Below are 20,965 nucleotides of genomic sequence, written 5' to 3' on the forward strand. Positions count from 1 at the left end.
TTTCACTGCAACTTCTCAGTTTCAAAAGCACAAACATCCGTTAGACAAAAGTCCCACACAGTCAGAGCTGTTCAGATTCGGCTTGGTGGGAGTTTTCAGCTGCGAACATCATCACACACACATTGTATAAACATGGAGTATAAGATCCGGGACACCAAATGGGAAAGCAAGAATCTGATCTAAAATGTTATTAATAGGAGAAAAGAAAGAGTCTAAAGTGTCATGAAGAGTTAGATTGATCTGAACAGCTAAGACATTTGATTTGTTCTCTTAACACTGTAACAGTAGAACAGTTCTATTCAGCTTTACTTACATTGCTTTTCTGGATGCTGCAATCACAGGCATCACCTTCACAAGAATCCTATCTCTTATTTTATCTGTAGAGATATATTTACTCAGGTCAAATTCCTCCAGCTCCTCTGCTGATGTCAGTAAGACAAACACCAGAGCAGACCACTGTGAAGAAGAGAGTTCACTTTGTGTTCCAGATTTCAGGTAGCGTTGGATTTCCGCCACTAGAGAATTGTCCCCCAGTTCATTCAGACAGTGGAACAGATTTATGGATTTCTCTGTAGGGGGATCTTCACTGATCATCTCCTTGATGTACTGTACCGTGTCCCCCTTTCCTGTCTGGGAGCTACTTCCTGCATGTGTTACTAAGGCATGTAAGAGTTTCTGATTGGACTCTAGTGAGAGACCCAGAAGAAAACGGAGGAAAAGATCCAGATGTCCAGTCTCACTCTTTAAGGCCTGATCTACAGCACTCTTGTGGACATCTGAGACTGTAATTTCTTCAATCCACTGGTGATGGAACATCTCAGATTCAGAGAACATCTCCGATTCATCCTCTTCGTCAGATAAAATCTCTGGTTCAGAAAGCCAACTCTGTACAAGAACATTTCTCTTTTCTTTCATGAATGTCAGGTGCACATACAGAGCTGCGAGATGCTCCTGAATGCTCAGATGAACAAAGCAGTACACTTTACTCTGGTGAAGTCCAAACTCTTCTCTGAAGATCTGAGTACACACACCTAAGTACACTGCTGCTTCTCTCACATCAATGCCACACTCTCTCAGGTCTTCCTCATAGAAGATCAGGTTGCCCTTCATCAGCTGCTGAAAAGCCAGTCGTCCCAGTTTGAGAAGCATTTCTTCATCACTCTCCTGCTTCTTTGAGTACTTTTCTCTTATGATGTTTGTCTGAATGATGAAGTGTGTGTACATTTGAGTCAGAGTCTTGGGCATCTCTCCACTCTCTTCTTCACCCAACATTCTCTCTAGAACAGTGGCTGAAATCCAGCAGAAGACTGGGATGTGGCACATGATGTAGAGGCTTCTTAATGACTTCAGGTGTGTGATGATGTTATTGGCCAGGCTCTGATCACCGATCCTCTTCCTGAAGTACTCCTCCTTCTGTGGGTCATTGAACCCTCGTACCTCTGTGACTCGATGGACACACTCAGAGGGGATTTGATCAGCTGCTGCTGGTCGGGAGGTGATCCAGATGAGAGCAGAGGGAAGCAGATTCCCTTTGATCAGGTTTATCAGCAGCACATGCACTGATGCTGATTCAGTTACATCACACACTCTCTCTGTGTTCTGGAAATCCAGAGGAAAACGATACTCGTCCAATCCGTCAAAAATGAACAGAACCTTTTCCAAACTGGACATTTCTGTTTCTTTTGTCTCCTTAAAACAGACATGAAGGAGATCCATCAGACTCAGTTTCTGGTCCTTCATCAAATTCAGCTCTCTGAAAGGAAGTGGAAACATGAGCTGGACGTCCTGATTTACTTTCCCTTCAGCCCAGTCCAGAATGAACTTCTGCACAGAAACTGTTTTTCCGATGCCAGCGACTCCCTTTGTCAGCACAGTTCTGATGGGTTTGTCTTGATCAGATAAGGGCTTAAAGATGTCATTGCATTTGATCGGTGTTTCCTCTGTTGTTGTTCTCCTGGATGCTGCCTCGATCTGTCTCACCTCATGTTCTTTATTGACGTCTCCACCGTCTCCCTCTGTGATGTAGAGCTCTGTGTAGATCTCATTCAGGAGTGTTCGGTTTTCCCGGTTTATCATCACTCCATTTAAACACTGAAACTTCTTCACCAGATTTAATTTGAACTTTTTCTGGAAGTCATTTACAGCAGCAGGTTCCGGGTCGTGTCTGTGACAGGGTGAAGAAGGAAGACATGGTGAGACATGGGGTCTAATTATTAGAGTTTAAGATCACACTTTTTTCTGACTGTTACCACAGATAACCATTCTTTATGATGTTCTCACTGTGTATTTGCCGTATTCTACAGTATGTGTTCTATAATCTAATCACTCTGCAGGAAATAACAGCAGAGATGTTTATAATACCAGTGCATCAGTGTCACAGTCATGTTGTTGGTTTTGATCTTACCCTGTAGCTGTGATGATGTCCTTTTCTCTTCTGTCTCCTGACTTCTGTAGAACACTGGGAATAAAAACTGTAGCTGTTAAAGACAATAACTTTTATCACTTTAAAAACAATTGTAGTGGGGTTCGAATTCGGAGTTTGATGGAGTAAGACGCGAAGTTGGAGGCTCCTGCTGATTTCGATTAAAATTGTAATTAATTAGCGCTTTTTGGTCATATAATATATTTTGACTTATTGTACTTCTTTTCCCGTGGTAGCATTCAGACACGACTGAGGCCTAGGATGCACGCCGCGAGCGAGCCCCCTTCTCCCCCTGAATCCGCATCCGCGTTGCCGAGCGGTATCCCTGACTTCGCCGCACTCAAGCTTCGGCTCTAATTGGCTATTCATATTCCTATGGTTTACTTTCTTTAAATGGTTAGTAGTAATATGGATGCCAGCACAGCTGGGACAGACAGGCCTTTAAGATTTATTAGTTGGAACGTCAGAGGTATGGGTAATCCTGTCAAGAGATCTAAGGTTTTACACATTTGAAACGTTTAAACTCCAATATAGTATTTCTACAGGAGACGCACCTACGTATTAAAGATCATCAAAGGTTACACTGCCTTGTGTGAGTCAAGTCTTCCACTCGAACTTTAATTCAAAAGCAAGAGGGGTCGCTATTTTAATTGACAAAAGGATACAGTTTTCCTCCACTAACGTTATCGCTGATGTGAACGGTAGATATATTATAGTTGCTGGTACTCTGATGCAAAGACAGGTGTTGTTGGTAAATGTATACGCTCCAAACTTTGATGATGTGGAATTTGCTAATAGATTGTTGAGCAACCTCCCTTTCTTAAATACTCACCTGTTGATTTTCGGTGGAGATTTAAACTGTGTAACTGACCCAAACTTAGATCGGTCTAATCCCCGTACTCTGAATCAATCTGCGATGTCTAAAACATTTTCCGATTTTATGTGTCAGAATGGTCTCGTTGATCCCTGGAGATCCCGTAACCCCTTTCTTAAAAAGTTCTCTTTCTTCTCCCAGGTGCATTGTTCCTATTCGAGGATTGATGATGTTTTTATAGACCGCACTCTTGATTCTTGTGTAGTTTCTTCTGACTATCTGGGTATTGTAATTTCTGACCATGCGCTTCTACAATTAGATATTCATCTTTCTATTTATAAACATAGCCCACCGCCTTGGAGATTTAATTCTCTTCTTTTAGCAGACAGTGAATTCTGTGAGTTCATTTCCACTTCTATTGATGACTTTCTTTTCTTCAATCAGAATGACTCCACCTCTTATTCATTGTTATGAGAGACACTTAAATCCTATATCAGAGGGCAGATTATTTCTTATTCTGCTCACTGTAATGAAAAACGCACTGCTGGGGTTAATGAACTTACATCTGCGATCAGTAACCTCGATCAGAGATGTGCACTGAACCCCTCTCCAGAACTTCTTAAACAGCGTCTTGACTTACAGGCAGAATTTAATCTTATTTCGACTAAAGAGGCGGAACGCTTGTTGTTACGTACTCGTGGTTCATATTATGAACATGGCGACAAGCCGAGTCGTTTACTGGCACATCAGCTACGGCGACAGGCCACTTCCCGTCTCATACCTAGTATTAAAAACACTTATAATATCGTCACTACAGATCCCATGGAAATTAATGCTACTTTTAAATCGTTTTACTCTTCGCTTTATAAATCCGAATTTCCTACAGACAATACTAAAGTGAATGCATTTCTTCAAAACCTTTGTAACCCTGTTATTGATTCGAATACTGCTATGCAACTGGACTCCCCACTCTCTCTTGAAGAAATTTTAATTTCAGTTAAAACTATGCAATCTAACAAAGCTCCTGGCCTGGACGGGTTCCAGTTGAATTTTTTAAAACGTTTATTGGAAAACTAGCTCCACTGCTTTTGGCTATGTTCAACGAATCTTTGGAATGTGGGTCTTTGCCTCCAACATTGACACAAGCCACTATAGCTCTGCTTCTTAAGGAGGGTAAGGATCCGTCCTCCTGCGGTTCTTATAGACCGCTGTCTCTGCTTAATGCAGATGTAAAGGTGTGGGTGAAAGTAATGGCATCTCGTTTAGAGAATGTACTCCCTTATATTATATCTGAAGAGCAGAACGGTTTTATAAAGGGACGTCAATTGTTTTTCAAAACCCGTACACTCTTTAACATAATTTATTCAAAGCATTCGTCTGTGCTCCCTGAGATCGTGATTTCATTAGATGCTGAAAAAGCATTTGATAGGGTTGAGTGGGAGTATTTGTTTGCAGTCTTGAGGAAGTTCGGATATGGGGATAAGTTTATTTCTTGGATTAGCCTCCTTTACTCATCCCCTAATGCCAGGGTTCAGACAAACGATATTTATTCGGATTATTTTGCTCTCGGACGAGGGAGTTGCCAAGGCTGTGCTTTATCCCCTCTGCTTTTTGCTGTCGCTATCGAGCCGCTGTCTACTGCACTAAAATCTTCTCCCTGGTTTAAAGGAATAGTTCGATACGGTGTAGAATACAAATTGTCGCTAAATGCTGATGATTTGTTATTGTATGTAACGATCCTGTTGCCTCTATGCCAGCTGTCTTGGGTGTTCTGGAGTCCATCGGTGTTGTCTCTGGTTATAAATTAAATTTAGATAAAAGCGACTGTTTTCCTGTCAATACTGCAGCATTTTCTCTCCAACAGTCAGATCTACTGTTTCAATTTAGTCAGTCAGGGTTTAAATACCTAGGTATCAACGTGACACGTTCTTTATCTAATCTTTCATCAGCTAACTTCACTCCCCTTATCTCAAAGGTTAAATCCAACATTCGGAGTTGGGGTAACTTACCCCTTTCTCTAATTGGCAGGATCAATGTCGTAAAAATGAATAAATTACCAAAGATTATTTTCTTGTTCCAGCAAGTGCCTCTTTCTCTGCCAAAATCATTCTTCGATTCATTGAATAAGATAATTAGTACATTTATTTGGGGAGGGAGGCCACCAAGGGTTAGTAACTATTTATTGCAGAAATGTAGACTTAGTGGAGGACTTGCATTACCCAATTTTCAATTCTATCACTGGGCTGCACACATTCATAAACTTTGCTACTGGGTTAAATCTCCTGGATCTTCTTGGTCTAAATTGGAACTATCTTCTTGTAGGGAATCCTCTTTACCTGCTTTGCTTTATTCCTCTTTACCTACAAAACTCTCCCTATATACTGATAATCTAGTCGTCCTCAACACACTTATGACTTGGTATCAATTTAGACGGCGCTTTAAATTTGGACTCTTTGTGTCCTTTAGTCAACAACCATCTATTTCCTCCATCGTGTTTGGACTCCACATTTTCAGTGTGGTATGACAAGGGCATTAAACAAGTTAAAAATCTGAATGCCGATGGTGTGTTTGATAGCTTTGACAATCTGGCATCCACTTATGACCTCCCTGTGATGCATTTTTTTCAGTATTTTCAAATTTTGAAAAAAATTTTTCGGAATTTTGTTTCTAGATGTTTTCCTGATTTCCCCTCTGCACCTCCTGAACAGGCTTGGGAAAGCTTGTTTTCAAACAATCCGCATCAGAGAGGAATGATTTCTAGGATTTAAGATGTTATTCTGGTGCTAGGTAGTGAGTCGAGTAACAAAATTAGGAATGCGTGGGAAACAGAGTTAGGAGTACAGATAAGTGAGGAGTGTTGGGAACGTGCTATAGGGAGGGTACAGTCTACCACTTCTTGTGCTCGTCTTGGACTTATACAGATCAAAGTTTTACTCAGAGTCCATCTGTCCAAGTCGAGACTTTCTGTGATGTATCCGGATGTAGAGGACAGGTGTGATAAATGCCATGGCTCTCCCTGCCATCTTGGCCATATGTTTTTCTTCTGCCCTGATCTCCATGGTTTTTGGTCTTGTTTCTTTACCATCATGTCCACTATTCTCAGGGTAGATTTAAAGCCTTGTCCACTGATTGCTGTATTTGGGATTCCTGATGACTCAGTTCCATTGAGCTCGATACAAAAGGATGTTATTGCTTTCACATCCCTTATAGCAAGACGTTCCCTACTGTTGCACTGGAAGTCTGCTAAATACCCATCTATCTCCCAGTGGCTAAAGGACGTGATGTTTTTTCTAAAACTCGAGAAAATAAGGTATACGATGCAGGTTGTACGGACAAGTTTTTTTTTTATAAATGGCATCCCTTTATTGTATACTTTATGGAGTTACAGACACTTCCCACTTAAATTTTTGTGCCTGTTGTTGGGTCTTACAATATCTATATAACCAGCGACAGTTATTGTGTAGCCATGATACTGTGATCCTGTGAATCATCAGATCCCCCTGTCAACTCTCTCCAGCCTGGGCATCACCGAAACAGCTCTGCGCTGGGTGGAATCATATCTCACAGGCAGATCCTTCAAGGTATTGGGGGGGGGGGGGGGGGGGGGGGGGGTTCTGAAACTAAGCAACTCACAGCTGGGGTTCCCCAGGGGTCGGTTCTGGGTCAACTGCTGCACTTTTCTATTTATACTACATCTCTGGGGCCTGTGATCGAGTCTCGTGGCTTCTCATATCACTGCTATGCTGATGACACCCAGCTCTATTTGTTCTTCCAAGCTGATGATCCATCCGTCTCTGCACGAATCTCTGACTGCCTGTCGGACATCTCAAACTGGATGTGGGGAAAACTTAGCAAAAACTGAGCTTCTCGTCATCACTGCCTGTCCCTTAATCAACCACAACCTCACCGTACAGCTATGATCAGATTCAAGCCAACCAGGACAGCCAGAAACATTGGGGTGACTTTTGATGACGACTTGAATTGACAGACCGCCTTTCAACAACATTTCAAGAAAAACAGACCCTATCTCACCACTGAGCAGACTACACTAGTCCAGGCTCTTGTTATGTAAAACTGGACTACTGCAACACACTACTCCTGGGTCTCCCAGCCAGTTCCATCAAACCCTTTCATATGATTCAGAACACAGCAACATGACTCATCTTCAACCAGCCCAAAAAAAAAAACCCATGTCACACCCCTCTTCATCTCCCTCCACAGTACCCACCTTCAACGCTCTCCTTGAGGTTTACACTCCCTCACGCGATCTGTGATCGATTAATGACCGACGCTTAGTAGTGCCTACTCAGCATGGCACGAGGTCTCTTTCCAGAACCCTCGAACTGACCGTCCCACAGCGGTGGAATGAACTTCCAACCTCAATCCGGACCACAGAACCTGTCACGATCTTCAATAAACGGCTAAAGACCCACCTCTTCCGTGAACACTTCACTAAACATTAACCTAACCCCCCCCCCCCCCCCCCCCCCAACACTTATTAACAAAAAATTACACTGGCACTTATACCTCTACTCTGTGCACTTTGCTTCACTAGAACGCCATTAGAAATCTTGTACAGTAGCACTACTTGTACTGTTCTCCGCTTGATACATCGCTTTGCTTGTATTTCCTCATTTGTAAGTGGCTTTGTATAAAAGCGTCTGCTAAATGAATAAACGTAAATCATATTTTAATAATTGTTATTTCCTATTAGAACACCTCAGTGTTTATTATTATTATTTATAGTAGTAGTAGTTTTAGTGTCATGACATATTGTTTCCTCTAGTTTGTTTTGCTTATATGTAGGACCTTCAGGACAACCAATCAGACAATAAAATCAGAGTGATTAAAACTTAGCCTCCACAGCTTATCACTACTGGCAGCGAGGAAGATTCATTTTGTTACTCCTGTCCGTTTCATCATCTGGTTTTCAGACCTCCGCTTCTTTCTTTTCTCAAGTAATACTGCTGATTTTAACCTAGAAACTTTTAAGCTGAAACCAACCTGCGACTGTGAGCGACTCCATCCAATTGCCGATTATCGTCTCGACCAGGCCTCCTGACCTCCAACGATGTCGCACGCCTCGTCTCTCACTAACTACGGCAAGCAACTACACATCTTTCCCATGTTTAATAAGCTGGTGCAGTAGAATCCATACCTAGGCTAACCTTACAATCAGTTCTGGGTCACTCCTAATGCAGTGATGGTTCGCTCAGGTCAGAGTCTATTCTGGAAGCCATAATTTGCCGAAACACTAGCATTCTGCTTTGCATCTGTTATACTGTACGTCTATTCCTCTGTCATACACATGTGTGTGTGTGTGTGTGTTAGAACAGTCTTTGTGTAGCAGTTAGATTCGTTTACGTGTTGTAGAATCATGTAATGAAGTCTCGTCTATATTAAAGTGAAGTTGTCTGTGATTCATTTGCTCATGATCTTAGTCCCTAAACTTGCAGACCCTGCTACCCTGCTCAGAAATATTGCCTCAACTACTACCACGCTAGTAATAACTTTCAGAATCAGTGAGCAGCCTCTCTAAAACCTTTGCTGGATGAATAAATTGGTTAGCTGTTGTTATTTGATTCGGGCATAGTCCCCTAAATCAAATTAAGATTCCTAGGGAGTTGAGGCTTTCCTGTTTGTATCGGTGGAGAATATAGGTAACTAAATTTACTATCTAAATTTTCTTTAAATACAATGGTGGAGAATTGAATAAATTAATTTAAATAGCTAATTTTCCCTATAGATATAGCATTTCTTGCTTTAGCATTTAAGACATTACCTGTAAGACATTTTGACCTTCATAAATGTTTAGAAAATTTCATCTAAAGCATTCACTGAAAGTTCTGTAGTATCACTAAAGACCAAGTTACTCTAATATAAATAAAAATAGCTGCTAATGATTGTGTAGCACAGACATTAACTGTGACTTTAACTATGAGAATTAAGGGATGTTACCTGTGTACAGACGAGGAGTCTCTATCACTAAAGTTCCGAGGAAGCTGCATAGACACATCACTCTTCATGGAGACACAGCTGGGTTCTGGGGCGTCTGATCTCTTTCTCTTGAGTTTACTGTACAACATAATAGAAAGTTCTTTATAGACACTATTTACAGATATTGACTGACTTGTTAATTTGAGTTAATGTGCTCTAATAATGAACAGTGGAATTTACAGTCTTTATTGGTTGTGTTAATTATTTTGTCATTACTATTACTTTTATTGTCACATCAAGATACATTTACTTCATATATTACGTATATGACACTGTGAAACACTGAACTGCACATTTATTGATATTTATTACTCTAAAATATTTAGTGAAAGTATTGTAGCAGCATTAGAGTCTAATTAAAGTATAGAATACACCGATAAATATCAGAATGCTGCTAATGACCCTGGACTGGATAAAAGAATGTGTAACACGGCCTTTCTCTCTGCAGTGACTTTATCTATGAGAATTATGGGATGTTACCTGTGTACAGACGAGGAGTCTTTATTTCTAAAGTTCCGAGGAAGCTGCATAGACACATCACTCTTCATGGAGACACAGCTGGGTTCTGGGGAGTCTGATCTCTTTCTCTTGAGTTTACTGTACAACATTACAGAGAGGACATGAGACACAATTTCACTGTCTCAATAATCAGGATATAAAATACAGTGAGAGAATTTGTATCATATCGTATATCGTGATATTTCTGTTTAATATTCGTTATGACCTCTACCTCTCTTAACGTTTATACAGTAATGTTACTTTGTACTTCCTATTCATTTTAGAATCAGTGTAGAATATTTGTGTCTGTTTCATGAAATTTTATAGTCTGGTGTTTATGTACATTATATTATTTTCATAATTTTTATTTCCTATTAGAACTCCTTAATGTTCATTATTATTATTAATAGTAGTAGTAGTAGTAGTTTAAGTGTCATTCCATATTGTTTCCTGTAACATTTTCACACTGTCCAGAATTCATAGCAGATATCCAAAGTGTAGCCGTCTGAAGGTCGTTACCATAAACCTTTGTATGAGTGCACTGGAGTTTCTATCACGGTTTGTCTTGACCACAGTCTGAAATGAGGGTTAAATAAACACCTGTGTGCTGCACTTGATGTAAGTCTCACTCACGTCTAAAACGATTCAGAAGCACGTGGTGTTTGTGCTGGCAGTGGCGTAACCACAAATTAATAGCTTGTCATGAGGAAATATACAAAATAATATACACTGAGCACCAAAATAACGCCCTGTCTGTGTTTAGTGTATCGTCTCATGTCTCTTTACTGTTCGACTGTATGGTTCATTTTCATAAGGACATCATTTTATTACAATAAACAGAATCTAGTAGTTTTTTCAAGTGTTGACTGATAACTTCTCATGCTCAGTATAAATATTTGTTATTATTTTCATATAAACTCATTATATATTTCAGATATGAATATTTAATGACTAAAATACTAGGACATGGTAGCTTACTGGTTATTTGAGGGCGGGGTCACATTATCTGTGTCCAGGTCAGGGGTCTCCATGTTTGAATATTAGTGTAAACACAGACAGCTCATGGACACACAGCTGAGTCCTGAAGATGCTGATCTCTTCTGCTGGAATTACTGACACTCCTAGAAAACACAAAACAAACACACAGTTAATATTGGGGAAAAATCTTTCACATCTCTCAACTAAAGAAAATGTTGCTCCTTTGATAAAACAAAGTGTTGTGTGTGTGTGTGTGTGTGTGTTTGTGTGTGTGTAGAGGTGAGGTGAACAGTTCAATAATCAGGGGAGGGAGACCTCTGCTGGAAGGGAGGAGACACAGTTTGAAGTGTAAGTGTGACACTTTAAATAAAAAGTCTGAACCAGAAGGCAGCTGAAATGATTTGTAGTTAATAGAAGTGCTACTTTAAGTCTAATACACTTTCTCTTTAACAGCATTACATGGGTTTTAATTTAAATAAATGTACTGTAAATTCTGAGGCAGAAGTCAGTAAGTCTGAAATCAGTTGTACTAAACAGAGATGATTTCTGTGAGTCTAAAGTAAGGGTGTTCCATATGACTGTTTTAGAGCGTGAACGATCCATGATCTGTATTTACAGAGGGATCACACGTACCATAATACTAAATATATTTTGTTCGCTGTGCTGAAAATACTTAGACACGTCATCTTGTTTTATGAACCAGACTTTATCCACTAGTTCTCATGTTCTCACTGACACACACACGGACAAACCAATAATAACCAGTGTTTCACATGAATCACCTAGAGCAGGGGTGCCCACACATTTTTGACTTGCGAGCTACTTTTAACAGGACCAGTCAAAGAGATCTACCTACACAAAAAATGCTAAACACACACACACATATATATATACATATACACACACACACACACACACAATAATGTTCATGTACCTTGGATAACTGCAGGAGCCCTCATGGCACACTACAATTCAGTACATTTTTGGTCATTACTTTACACTGAATAGAATCAGCCAGGGTTGCACTGTCCGGACAGTAGCTGCTGGTAGCCAGCCTCAAGCAGGCCTCCAAATGATGATCAGTCATTGTGGAACGGTATTTGGACTTAATAATCTTCATGTGGGAAAAGGCTGACTCACATAAATAAGTAGAGCCAAATAATGCAGTCAAGGAGGTTGTACATTTCCTCCTGTTTGGGTACTTTATCCCTGTGAGGAAGTTCCAGAACTGTCCATGAGCCCTGGACTTCAGCTGAATGTCAGTCTGTAGTTTCAAAATCTCATCCTCCACTTCAGACGAGTTCAGGTGAAACAGCGGTGCAATTTCCGATGCGAGTGAATCGACCTCAACATTGTCCCTGAACGGGTAGCACATGAATGTAGCGACTGGCTCCAGTAAAGCAAAGTCTTGAAAGCGTCTGTCAAACTCTGACCGACAGCTGTCAATCTGCTCCGTGTAGTGTGCAATGTTCAACTGCGCACAAGCCTTCCGCCAGGTCTCCAGCTCTGAAAAGGATTCTGCTAGCCACCAATCACGTGTGGGCAATGCTAATTAGCTAAATGGACAGACCGATTAGGTCATTATGTGGGAAGTGCGAGGCAAATTATCCTTTTATTTTTTAAGGACCTTTTTAATAACAGTTATAATGCAATTTAAGTCCATTAGCGCAACAATAAACGTGTCGACCTGAACGTCGCCTGCTGATTTTGGAAGTTCCCAGAATCATGGCGCTGCAGCTTTGAGGACAGAAGTTGCATTTTCCGTTTAAAGGCATGAACTGAGCTGATCATATTGACCACGGTTTTGTCTTTTCCTTGCAGCTCCAAATTAAGCTCATTTAACATGTCGGTCAGATCGGTTAAAAATTCCAAGTCCAGCAGCCACTGATCATCATTGAGCTGGGAGTATTCTGCATGTTTAACAGCAAAAAGAAACTCCCTTATCTCCGGACAGAGCTCTCGAAATCTCTGCAGGAATTTACCCCTACTAAGCCATCTCACGTCAGAGTGTAGCAGGAGCTCAGAGTGGTCGCAGTCTGCCTTCTCCAGATGCGCACGAACAGCCGTCTTTGAAGTGATGTAGCACGTATAGAACAGGCGAGCTTTGTTGCCACATCCATGATCTCTTTCATGTTTAGTATTTTTGCGCATAAGGCTTGTTGGTGTATTATGCACTGGTAGTTAAGGAAGTCAGGGAAAGCATCGTCTTCCCTTCACTTGGCAATGAATCCATTTGCGCTGCCAACCATTGCGGGCGCACCGTCCGTGGTGACTGATATCAATTTGCACACTGGGAGCTGGATTTTGTCAATGGAGTCTTTAAAAGATGAAAAATACCCTCTCCCTACGATTTCGCTCGCTAGCCTTTAGCGCTGGCGCGTTTGATCGCACACGCGTGGTGAGAGAAAAGACGAGATCTCAGACTGGCTGCCCTCTACATCAACGCTAACATCTTTTTTTTTTTTTGAATGGCGATCTACCTGCACTTCCTTTGCGATCGACGTATTGGGCACCCCTGACCTAGAGTGTCTAATATTTTTACACATCCCATAATAACAATAAAGAGCTCCGTTTGTGCCGTTGCTTTGGAAACGCATCTCTCACACCACACCAGTCATTCATAGTTCATAGACAAATCTTATTTACAAGATAGCAATATGACTTCTATCTAAATCTTTCAGTAAAATGAGTATTTCATCCTCTTGAAGTAATGTTGGAATCAGTGGCTTCAAGTCACAACAGTAACGTCACAACCCTCTGTTACTAAACCAGTGATTTATTATCATTTATCATCACAATTCATTCTGAAGAGTCTTACTACATGAATGATTATCAATATGATGATAGCTGGATGGATCGCTATTAGGGATGAAACGGTTACCGGTTTCATGATAAAATTCCCGGTTAGTATTACCGTGTCACGTTTAATTATCATTAAAACTATATGGCCAAAAAATGATCATATTTACTATCTAATTAATCATTTTATTACAGTTACGTCTACAGGATAGTACTGAGCTACAGGAACACTATCCTGCGGAGCCCCTAAGGGGACATGGTGCTGAAAAATAATATGAGATTGGAGGAAAATTTATATTTTGATGCTTTTCCGTTCCCCCGAGAAACTTTGTCTTCTTTCAAAAAAGTTATGAAAAATTTTCTCCAGTAAAATGAATTGATCTTTATTGTGAGCTTATAGTAGGTCCCTATGAACTGATCTGAGAGGGTTTGATCACCTCTTTTACTTCAGTCTTAACACGAAATAAAATATTAACATTTTGGTGTCGGACTTCCTCTGTGAAATGAACTGTTTTCAATCTACATGTTTAAAAAATATATTTATGGTTACATTTATAACAACAACAATAATAATATAGTTTCTTAAAAGATGTTTTAGTAAATGTGTTTATTTGGTTTACTACTTTATAGTGTCTCTATAAACTTGATTGATTTTGCCATTATTTAAATGTAAAGGGTTATAAAGACGTTTTTCCGATAAATACTGTCAATTGTTGTGTTTGTTGTGTTCCTTATGTATTTAAAATGATGGTTTAGTATAAAAGTGAAGGAGCTTTTTCTGCTGCTGTTTATGTGCATCTAGATGAAGCGAGATTTCAGGAAGAGCTGCTGCTTAACCGCAGTGTGAAAACCTTCAACTAACCACTGACTTTATTTCTTTATACTCGAGTCCAAGCTGAAAATAAACCTCTCTGAACCGCTCCACTGTGAAGGTGTTCTGTCTGAACCACGGCCCTGCTGCAGAGAGAAATTAAACCGGAAGTACTGTTTGTACAAACACAACGACGGGGGATTATTATACATCATCATGGCCTTTTCTGGACTTCTGTAGAAGACAGATCTTAAAACATATGATGTTTGTTCCACACTAATAAATCTAAATCCCCCAAACACTGAATGTTCATCGAAGAGAGAAAGTTATATATAAAATATATAACACACAGCTGATAAACAGCAGCTTTACAGGGAAGATGACTTCAGTTCCGGGGAAGTGACGCATTTTCTTACTGCTGTTTTTACACCAGTAAAATAAAATATAAAGTCGTTTCTGTTAAAGAAATAACTTACTTTTATTCAGCAGTCCATGTTGTGTGACATTAGTATCACCGTTTCTGCCTGGTGTTGAGGTTTTTCTGCTTTTCCAACAGAGACAAAATGGAGTCGAGTCTGAGAGAGAAACACTTTCACTTTCCGATAAACTGATGCACTACTATTGGCTAGAGGAGGAGCTGTAGTGGACCAATGGTGACGCTAAAGCCCGCCCCCTCATTTACATGAAACTGCAGCTTTTGGAAAAACAAGCGGAGAATGCGGAAGTGATTATATAATAATAATAATAATAATAATAATAATAATAATAATAATAATAATAATAAGCGCGAAGTGAAAAACAACGACACTCCCTAGACTAGAATTCTATAGGAATAAACTAAAATTCTATAGGAATAAACTAGAATTCTATAGGAATAAACTAGAATTCTATAGGAATAAACTAGAATTCTATAGGAATCGGAGAATCCGGAAGTGATTATATAATATAATAATAAGAAGAAGGAGAGGAATATATAATATGGGGTACAGTATTTTTATAGGCACCATCGTTTTATTGATCATTTTCACTCATTAATTTCAGAATAATCACTTTCCAGGAATTGCACAGAAGTGGCCTGCTTTGTCATCTTTCTCTCCCTGTAGGAGGTGGAATGAGTTTCTATGAAGACCGCCCATTCAAGTTATCTTCTCTCTCCCTGGATATATTATATAATAAAATGTTTTATAATAAAATGCCATTGTTTGCCTTGTTTATTTTGCACTATTGACCAAACTTCTTTCGTGGGTTAAATTGAGCAGTTGCTTGCGTTCATTGATGTTCACTTGTTGTGCATGCTTATGTGAATGTCTTAAAATGAATCACATCCTAATGTTATCTTCTGTTAACCACAGAAGCAAAAGAAATATTAATGCATACATACTATAAATGTATTCCATGTTATGGGGGCAATCCCCTTTTCCTCCAAAAGTGAAGAGGAAAACTGATTAATGCCGTCTCTCCATCACTCCCAGAAACAAGTGCTACTGTAAATGTAGTCAGCGTAGTAAACAAGGCACATTGTGTTAGTATTCACAGAAAACTGCTGCAGATATAGTCGCTGCTTTCGGTTAGAACTGATTCACTGTGAGTGATGTGCCGTTCAGAAAACGAACCGACCATGAGTCGTATCACTTAGATTCATTTTAAATAGAAAAAAAAATAGTGTTCAATAAAATGAACTCACTTCACTTTGCTGTAAAAGAGACTCTTTATTTCTGCATGCAGCTGGAGAGATCACATGTTGGAACCACATACTGTACATACTGTTGCATGGCACAAGCACATACTGTACAGGACACACAAACACACACACACACACACACACACACGGGCAGTCTCAAATTTAAATCACAGCTCTTTTTTACACTCACTAATTCAGTCTCAGTGATCAGGACAAATAATAACATTTTATGGCTTGTGTTTTAAACTCATACACACTGTATACAGTCAGAATGCAGCGACGCGCGCGCACACACACACACACACACACACACACGGTTGCTCTGTATGTGAGTGTGAAGGCCCACAATATTACTATTAGGTTATTACAGTTTGATTGTATGTAATAACATTAGTAATAACATTAGTAATAACAAACCAGGACTGCAATCCGAAGAGAAATAAAACACTAAAGCAATAAAACACACACAGCAATTAAACACACCTGTATTGCACGATGACATCAATAAATAAAAACACAATCGTCCGGTAAACATGACATATACAATTAAACATGTGGTTTAAAGCTGCAGTAAGGAACTTTTCTTGGTTAAAAACGAACATAAATCAAATCAATTGTTGAACACGTCCATAAAAAAATCAGTGTTCAAAACTTCATTCGTGACGTCCTTCGCCTTCGCGTGGTTTCGTCACGCGCGTTAACAGAAAGAAGACGAGCCGGATACTATATCACGTGTGTGGGGGCTGAGGAAGGTGGAGTGTTTGTAGCTTTTCCTTACAACAGTTGCTTAGAATTGAAACCGGTCATCTAGACGGCTGCTTTAATCTGGATCGTTCTAAACACAATCATCAGTCACATCTGGGGAATCAGCTGCTGTCAAAACCAAGGAACCTCGAACTGGAGAGAATGCAGTGAAAAGGGGAACGCGACAGAGCCCGTGCTGAAACCAGAATAAATATCAGCATGGCTTTTGAGACGTGGTGAAAGCTCCGAGATCTGAAGGGACTGAAGACTGACACAGACATGGCTTTTATTAGCTGAACATTTAAGACATTTCAGTGGCTCAGTATGTAACCAGCTAACATTAGCGCACGTGTTCGCTTGATTCAGCTAGGTATCGCGTTTCCCGTTTCAAACAGAGATGGCGATAGAGAGGCAAAAGTTCAGTACTGCAGCTTTAAGTTAAACAGAATTCAGCAGAATGTAAAAAATCACCTCAGCGCTTTGACTCGCTCGTGTCTGAGGCAGAGTTCACGCTAGCAAGCGACAGGTTCCTGGTGAGTTTGCGTCTTGTGGGCAGGTCACGACTGTTAATAATCTCACTCGTCGCTTGTTATCGCTCCGTAAAAAAAGAAACATGTTTTTAAATTTTTTGGTTTTTGCTAGATACCAGAATGTCCAGCGCACAAGGGCGTGTGTTTACAGTACATGTAGAGCACTACACACTCGGTGTTGTGTAACACACACACATACACACACACACACACACACACAAACACGTATACAGATAAAGAGAGACCGAGAGTGCAGTAGCGGCGATTTCCTTTTCACAGAAGATCTGGAGTCCACATGTGCAGTGTGGAATCTCAGTGTTAGCGTTAGCGCTGTAGCTCGAAGCGACTAGAAGCTAACTTGGACCCTTGATAACCCTCGTCATTTACAGCTTTAATAAAGTACAAACAAATCAATAAATAAACCCGGAGTTTTCTTACACATGTCCGAATCAGGGCTTACAGTGATCTCAGAGTTCAGACCTCTGTCACCTGACCTTACCATCAGTGTGTGTGTGTGTGTGTGTGTGTGTGTGTGTGTTAGCTCTACAGGTTTCCCCATCTCTCTGGTGGAGGAAACTGATCCAGCTCACCCACTTCACAGTACTGTCTCTCACTGAGGAGGAACATCAGCTTATAGCGCAGACGCACCTTCTCCTGAAACACACACACACACACACACACACACACACACACACACACACACACACACGGGCAAAAGCAGCAATAAACACACTGCACTGTGGCTCCAAATAGCAAGAAGAAAGCTATAATGTATCTGGTGTGTGTGTGTGTGTGTGTCTCAGTGTCTCACCTTAAGCGGGTTAGCGAGAAGCATGACCTGTGTGATGGAGGAAGGGGGCAGGACGGGGTTAAAGGGCGCCAGCTCGGCTCCTGACGGACTCTGAAGCTTCACTTTCATGGACTGAGAAAGAGAGAAAAAATTCATCTCAGTATAAAGCTGCAGAAGTGTCTCCTCAGTGTGTATCCTGAGATAAACTACGGATTGTATGCGTCATGAAGTCATCTTGGGGGGAGTGTGTGTGTGTGTGTGTGTGTGTGTGTGTGTGTGTGTGTGTGTGTGTGTGTGTGTGTGTGAGAGACCTTCGGCACTGCGGCCTGTAGCTCGATGTTCTTCACTGCGAGAGGAGCCGTGTTCAGCATGGACACCACGATGACGAGGACGTCGGGTCTCCCGGGAGGACACTCAGAGCCGAAGTGCAGGAGGACGCGCACTCCGTCTTTATCGTACGCAGTCACAGGAAGAGTCTTACCTATACACACACACACACACACACACACACACACCTCTATAACCAGTCTCATTACACTGATTAAATTAAACTCGTCCCTTTCTCACAGAATTGTGTTCAGCTGAACCCTTTCACAGAATGTAAAGTAACCCGAAGCGTTTGATTTTAAAACATTTAAAACACAGTCCAGGTTAAACAATAATTAATGCCCTGTGTGTTTCAGCTCCTTAAGAAATGACAGAAAAACAGCCTATGAACATCTACCCCCCTTTCCCCTCATAAAAACATCATTCCCACCGTCTGACTCGGAATAAACCTCATCTCTGACATTTCACGTATAGAAATGACTGTTTAATATATAGACTATAATTGCTGTGGAGTGAAAAAACACAATACCCTACATTCCAACTGGGGGGAAATCACCATTATCAGACTGTACTTCCCACCTTTTAACTGAGACAGAACTTCAATCCGTACATTCAGACAGGGGAAAAGCACACTTTCCACCTTCAGACTGGAACAACAACACAATCCCCAATTTCTGACTGGCAAAGTGTTTTCAGTCTTTATCGTCTTGGATACTTTGGGATAAAAGTGTCCACATGATCTTCTAATGATTTTCAGCTTAGATACTGCTGGACCTGTTTCATAACACCACTAACTGTCCCATATCAATAATCAGAATCCGCCAGTTAAGAGACGTTCTGCATTTTACCCAAGTACAGACATGGAGAGAGAGAGAGAGAGAGAGAGAGAGAGAGAGAGAGAGAGAGAGAGAGAGATACAGAGAGAGAGAGAGAGGGAGAGAGAGAGAGAGAGAGAGAGAGATACAGAGAGAGAGAGAGAGAGAGAGAGAGAGAGAGAAGGAGAGAGAGAGAGAGACAGACAGAGATAGAGAGACAGAGAGAGAGAGGTAGAGCGTTTGTGGATTTTACCCATACCGATAACTGATGAATCAACCGATAGTTCTTAAATCTGATCCTGAATGAAAACTTAACACTCAAAGTAAAATATTCCTGAACTTCATTACAAAAATAAACAGTACTGACTGCACCATGAAAATGTACTGTACTGTTTAACATGTAATAAATATAGAAATATTAATATATATGAACTATTAGTAAATATTGAAGTAAACAAACAAACATCCAAAATGAATCCAAAACACACTTCAAATAACACAACAAAATGGAGATAGTTCCAGCAATCAGGGCTGATCTGCAAATCTGTGTGTGTGTGTGTGTGTGTGTGTGTGTGTGTGTGTGTGTGAGAGAGAGATTATGTAGAGTGGGTTGTACTGGTTATACTGACTGGTTTTGATGGAGTCCAGGGGAACATGTAGGTTGCTGAGGGATGCCTCAGAGTGCACGGGGTTTCCCTGTAGAGAGCGCAGGGGCGAGCCGGGCATGCTGGAGCTGATAAATGGGTTGGAGGAGGAGAGAGAGGAGGAAACGCCGAAACCCAAACCAACACCGGTGGCCATGACGGGCTGACCCGAGACACTACACACCAAAAAACAATAAGAAAATAGCACCAGTCAAACGTGCGCACACACACACACACACACAAAGTGATGAGCTACATCCCAAACCCCATCCCACAGCACTAAAGAGTATTCTAACAGTTTAATAATCAGCTAGCTCCTGTATATAAGCACACAGGGCCACGGCGATGCTCTCTTGACTCACTGACGTGTTAAACACTGTGGACCAGAGCTGACGTACTAGTTTCAGACGCTAAATACAGCAGGCTGTGGTTCATCACCTCACACACTCACCATGTCATTTATTCAAGACAAGCTCATGCTCTGTTTACCACCACACCAACCTTTACACTTCAGATAAGAAAAGACACTTATAAAAAATGATATTATTATTTATAGAATTCACGCGTTGAAACGTTTCTAGACAACTCTATAAGAACAGATTTGGAAATTAATGATGAGGAGTCTTTATTAATCACATATACACATGCACAGTGAAATTGTTCTCTTCACATACCCCAGCATGTCAGGAAGTTGAGGTCAGAGCGCAGGGTCAGTCATGATACAGCGCCCCCTGAAGCAGAGAGGGTTAAGGGCCTTGCTCAACAGCCCAACAGTGGCAGCTTGGCAGTGCTGGGGCTTGAACCCCCAACCTTCCGGTCAGTAACCCAGAGCCTTAACCATCAAGCCACCGCTGCCCCTTAAATTACTTTTAGCGAACCTCTTCTTACACAATGTATTTACTACCCAGAATGCACTATTGTTTCAGAACTCTGTCTTTTTATCTAGAACAGCACCATGATGGAGAAACGTAGGAGCAGTGTCTCACCTCTGCACCTCTCCCAGGTTCAGCATGGCGAGATCCTGCAGCCCCTGAGTCACCATGTCAGGGTGTGTGGGGTGTGTGGGGTGGCCTGAAGTGTGCGCAGGAGGAAACACGGTCCCTGAAATTAATAAA

General features: G+C 40.9%; 1 protein-coding gene across 1 annotated transcript in view; it reads right to left on the reverse strand.

The window, feature by feature from the left end:
- LOC128615528 (NACHT, LRR and PYD domains-containing protein 12-like) overlaps nucleotides 1-20,965 on the reverse strand; it is a 298,796-nt gene that overhangs the window by 242,671 nt on the left and 35,160 nt on the right. The window contains exon 9 of the mRNA XM_053637702.1: nucleotides 314-2,164. Coding sequence (XP_053493677.1) covers nucleotides 314-2,164 — 1,851 coding nt within the window. The remainder of the gene's footprint in view (nucleotides 1-313; nucleotides 2,165-20,965) is intronic.

This window comes from Ictalurus furcatus, chromosome 12 (assembly GCF_023375685.1).
Source record: "Ictalurus furcatus strain D&B chromosome 12, Billie_1.0, whole genome shotgun sequence".
Taxonomy (NCBI): domain Eukaryota; kingdom Metazoa; phylum Chordata; class Actinopteri; order Siluriformes; family Ictaluridae; genus Ictalurus; species Ictalurus furcatus.